The sequence below is a fragment of the Anopheles moucheti genome, chromosome 2 (assembly GCF_943734755.1).
Source record: "Anopheles moucheti chromosome 2, idAnoMoucSN_F20_07, whole genome shotgun sequence".
NCBI classification, from domain to species: Eukaryota; Metazoa; Arthropoda; class Insecta; order Diptera; family Culicidae; genus Anopheles; species Anopheles moucheti.
Genome location: NC_069140.1, coordinates 61,434,408 through 61,439,369, shown reverse-complemented (window position 1 = coordinate 61,439,369; position 4,962 = coordinate 61,434,408). Strand labels below are relative to the sequence as shown.

The 4,962-nt window shown below is 41.2% G+C and overlaps 1 protein-coding gene across 1 annotated transcript; it reads left to right on the top strand.

Moving 5' to 3' along the window:
- The first annotated feature begins 975 nt into the window (after positions 1-975).
- On the top strand, positions 976-2,140 carry LOC128298773 (testis-specific serine/threonine-protein kinase 3-like). Its single transcript, XM_053034555.1, has 2 exons — positions 976-1,068; positions 1,130-2,140. The coding sequence occupies exons 1-2, from the start codon at positions 976-978 to the stop codon at positions 2,138-2,140; spliced, it is 1,104 nt and encodes a 367-aa protein (XP_052890515.1).
- Positions 2,141-4,962: the final 2,822 nt, after the last annotated feature.

The following is a 4,962-nucleotide window of genomic DNA, read 5'->3' as shown; positions in this document are numbered from 1 at the left end:
TGATTATAGGGAACTGGAATCGTATAAAACAAAGGTCTGCTTCGTTTAAAATTATGCTTCCATTTCTTGTTGTCACGTTTTGTGCTATCTTTTGTTATCTGTTGTGTTGTCTTAGTCGATAAATGTTATACGAGGTACATAATTTAAGTCGAATAAAGACAAACACTGCACGTAGGTAGACATACATAAAAGGATATTTTGTTGTAGCTGTTTAATCTTGTTTGTTTCAAATCACTCTCGTGTAGGTCTCAACAAGGTGTTGTATGATTGCGTTTGAAAACACTTCGCCACGATAAAAAATAATCACACTATAATACATATATAATATATGGGGCGCATCGGTGGCATGATGGTTGCAGTGCCTGTCTTCAAATTCTTCATACGAACAGACCGGATCAATCCCCCGCAGCAAGGCCTGACTATCAGGCTACGTGTTAAAATAAGTCAATACGGCCATGCCGTTTCAACGAAACAAGCGCACATATAATAAATATAGGCATAAATATTATTTCAAGTCTATTCAATTGTATTCTGTTCATTAATCAGAAAGAAATGCAAACGCACATTGAGATCTCATTATGCTGATGTACGCGGTTATTAAATAAATGCTAAATGTTGTTGGTAAATTATTGGTTATTGGTTGTTGGTCGTTTAGACACTTGATCGAAAGGAAAGATACGCGATTAATAAGAATGTGTGAAAACAATGAAACAATTTTCTAGCAGGCAATACCAAAAACATCGCGAAAGTTTTCAAACTGCAACATTGATTTTACTCTTGGTTACACACGTCACGTCATAACTCATCGCAAGCTTTGATTGTACCGTAGAAACGTTTATATTTGGTGTACTACTATTTGGAGCAAGATATTTTACCAAAGTAACCAAAAGGCAACAATTCAAAATTAATGTGTTCTTTTCATATTCAGTGATACAGTTTGCAACAGACCGAAATAAAATTAGCAATTTAGGTAAAATGGCAATTCAAGGAGAGCAACCTATACCTTCAGCAATAGAAGCCCTAGGCTATCGATGGATAAAGCGAATAAGTGAAGGTGCATTTTCGAAGGTAAAGGTATCATGTGCGGAAGTGGTTTCGTTATTAATGTCTCTCGTTTTTGTCCACTTAGGTGCATTTAGCAGAATATCACAACCGAAGAATCAATTGCATCGAAACGGTAGCATGTAAACTGATCGACACAAAAAAGTGTAGTGAAAAGTTTCGCAAACGATTCCTTCCAAGGGAACTAACGATACTGTTGCATGTGCGTCATCCATACATCATCCGCATACATGCCATCGTTAAATGTCGTAGTAAAATTTGTATCTTCATGCGATACGCTGAAATGGGTGACCTGCTATCGTTCGTTATTGAACACGGTCCGCTAGGAGAACCGCAGACGCGCATTTGGTGTCGACAGCTTGCGTTGGCCGTCCAATATATTCACGAATCGGGCATCGCACATCGAGATCTGAAGTGCGAAAATATTCTACTGTCCGCAAACTTGAATGTAAAATTGAGTGATTTTGGATTTGCACGATATGTTGCTGAAAAAAATCACCAGCCGCAACTTAGCACAACGTTCTGCGGTTCGTTCGATTATTCTGCGCCAGAATTGCTAAAAGGGAAACCCTACAATCCAAAAGCATCGGACCTATGGGCCCTAGGAGTTGTGCTATACATGCTGCTCAACAAATCCGTACCATTTAAGGGCAAAACTCGCCAGGTGTATGAACAACAAATGACACGAGCTTGGAAGTTTCGTTCGCGTGTGAATGACGCCTTGTCTCCAGGAGTGAAAACGCTTGTAAGGAGCTTGCTCGAACCAAATCCCATGATTCGGTGGACGATTGAGGAAGTATTGGTCTGTGATTGGTTGATTCAAGATCGTCGGTTGAGGTCTTTGAATGCTGGAGAGTTTGCGGCACTAGCGGAAGCAAGAATATTTGCCAGGTCCTCCGCTGATATGGAACGTGTCAAAGAAAAATTGCGACAGATGGAAAATACCGAACAATCGGTAACGACGATCAAGGAAACTGGCTCAAAATTAGGCTTCAGAAAGCAGTCTGATTCTTTAATATCCCTACGGACCTCACTCGTAGAACAAGCATCGGACTCAAAGCCCAGGTATAGCAAATGAACATGAAAATGAATATTTTTCAACGGTATTTGTTTAAATTATTTCTTTTTAAACATTTTCTATACACTGATGATGCTCTCAAATTTTATATTAGGGCTAACTTCTTTTTGATGCCCCTCTGTCCGAAATTCGGGGCTCCTAGGGGGAAGAAGGTCAAAGCGTCGCTTAACACACAATTCACAATTCACACAATCATCCCTATGTAACAGCTCTCTTCGGGGCAATCTCCCATCGATATTTTCAATCGATTCCTTTACATGTTTCCTTCCAGTATTTTCATACACGACATCCATCACTTATCTCCCTTTATGGTGCTGGTAGGTTATAGAGATCACTGAGATTATCGAAGAGATCATCCTGTGCCAAACATGGTTTGAAACCCTTTTGAACCAAATAAAACAGCGGTCGGTAAAAGCAATGAAAATGAAGGTGGAAGTAATTTGTTATCATTCAAATTAAATTCTCATAGGAGAACTTGTTTTATTAATATGGGAATCTGCGAACAGCAAACCGGGAGAAAGACCTCTGAACCCGTTACATGCGGTCAATGTAGACTCAAGGAGACCTGATTACTGAACAAAACCCTAGCAAAGATCTGACCAACGAACAGGACAGTGCTTTGGGGGTTACAATGGGTTAGATATATAACGAGCACTATATTTTATAGCACCAAAATTTTCCAAGCCCTAGAAACTATAGAGTCAAAACGGAGCGTTAAGGTGAGACTACTATCAAGCCATACACCTAAGTCCTGAACCAGTGAAACACGATTTACCTCATGATTTAGTACATAGGAATAGGGCAAAGGAGTGCGGGAACGGGTAAATGAAATAACACTTGAAATAACTTATTGGTAGAGAGAGTGAGCGCCATCTTGTCCGCCATCTTGTCCGCCATCTTGGCCGCCATCTTGTCCGCCTTCTTGTCCGCCATCTTTGCCGTCACCCTGGGCGCCATCTTGTCCGCCATGTTGTCCGCCATCTTGGTAACACTACAAAAGGATAAACTGTATAGGACACCTTGAAGAAACACACATTCTACAACCAACGAAATTGGGAGGAAGATTTTCGTCGTAACACGGAAAACTGTCTGGTGGTAAGACAGAAATAACATCAATGAGGAAAAAGAGATGAATGAAGCTGCCCAGCTCAAAGTCTCTATAAAAATAAAATCAACAACATCACTGAGGAACAGGGACAAACAATAACAGAACTATCGTCCAGCTCAAAGTCTCCATAAAATTAAAAACAACAACATCATTTAGGAACAGGACAAACAATAACAGAACTATGGTTATACACTACCCCTGGGGATCACCTACTCTAGAGCAAAGGGTCCGGAAAGGTTGACATTTATGTTATCCAATTTACATGATAAGTACGCTCACAAGGAAAGGAGCGCAGCCAAGAAACAACAGTACAATTGATTCCTAATCGCGACAATTTCTCAACAAGCAACGAAAGAGGGACACGATCGAGTGCAGATTTAGAGTCCGCGTAAATAGTATCAGCTTGAGGGAGGCATGTGACGATAATAAACATAAAGATTCTACAGTCACGAAACTCACGTTAGCCGCGCTTGTCTCCACCGATAGCGAAGAGAAAGTAAAAAATCTGCTAAAATCTTCGATTACCGGCATCGGAATTGTCGATAATGGGGAAGTATTTTGGCCCATTGTGCACCAAACAGTGCGTGAATACATAAAACTTCTATTTTCCAATTCTCACCTAGTGTGAATTATTTTCCTCATATTCCACCAAACTCCTAAGTGCAATGCTATAATTGGTAGGGAACCAGTGTACCGCCAATACATTATTGTACATAAATTGGAAAAACGTGGTCGAAGTTGTCGTACAGCGGATTAGATTCGCCCGGCTCCGGGTGGGCTGGTTACGTCATGAGAATGACACCGGACGACCCTGCCCGTAAAGTCCTTGTAGGTCGTCCAGATGGACAGAGAAGGCGTGGTAGGTCTAAATTGAGATATAGTGATGGCGCAGATGCGTCCACCACAAAAGCCGGGATAATGGATTGGCAGACGACGGCGCTCGACCAATTGAGATGGAATGAGCGATTTAGAGGGTTCCTCCTGTATACATTTTTGGTCAAACCAATGGACACTGTCAACTAATTTTGCCAATTTCAAATTTTTGTCGGTTCAATAAACTTTTTATTATTACGGTTTTTATAACATTCTTTATTCACTGTAATAAAAATGCAAAAATTTAAATAATTTGATGGACATCAACTAAGAACGGTACCGGTACCATGGAACATGCGAATGAGTTACCATGAGTGAGTTCCGATAGTATGCATGTGCGCACCTAATTTCCCCATCGAATGCACTTTCGCTTTCATGAGCACTCGGGCAAACAATTTTCCCCACGCGATTGCTGCTCAACCCCACTTGGGGAGGTATCGATGAGTGACATTGCGCTGGTTTTTGATGCGTGCTGTGAGATCTCCCGGCAGGTTGAGTGCCTGCGCTTGATGGTTTTTGGCCGGCATCGCACGAGATCGTGTTTCAGTTCGATTTTCCGTCTCATGATGCGCACATAGTTGGTAGCGCTACGCAAATCGGGAAACGTATGTGAACAAAAAACAATAACAATAACAAACAAGTGGAAAAACGGAGGGAAACGTTCGAAAGTGATAACAGCGAGCCGAATATTGAAAACCATTCAAATCCACCGTGTTCATGTGATGATGTGTATGTTATCAAAAGGCGAAACAAGCCATGCAGCATCTGAAAGAAAGCGATAGTGATCGTATATGTTTTCTACCATGTTGGGAGTGGAATTCGCAAGGATAACAGTTCGTGA

What these genes read in the sequence shown, in the direction of transcription:
- LOC128298773 (XM_053034555.1), top strand. Translation starts at nt 976, where the DNA reads ATGGCAATTCAAGGAGAGCAACCTATACCTTCAGCAATAGAAGCCCTA. An exon ending in GTGAAGGTGCATTTTCGAAG is followed by an intron (nt 1,069 to 1,129) that starts GTAAAGGTATCA and finishes TTGTCCACTTAG; the next exon opens with GTGCATTTAGCAGAATATCA.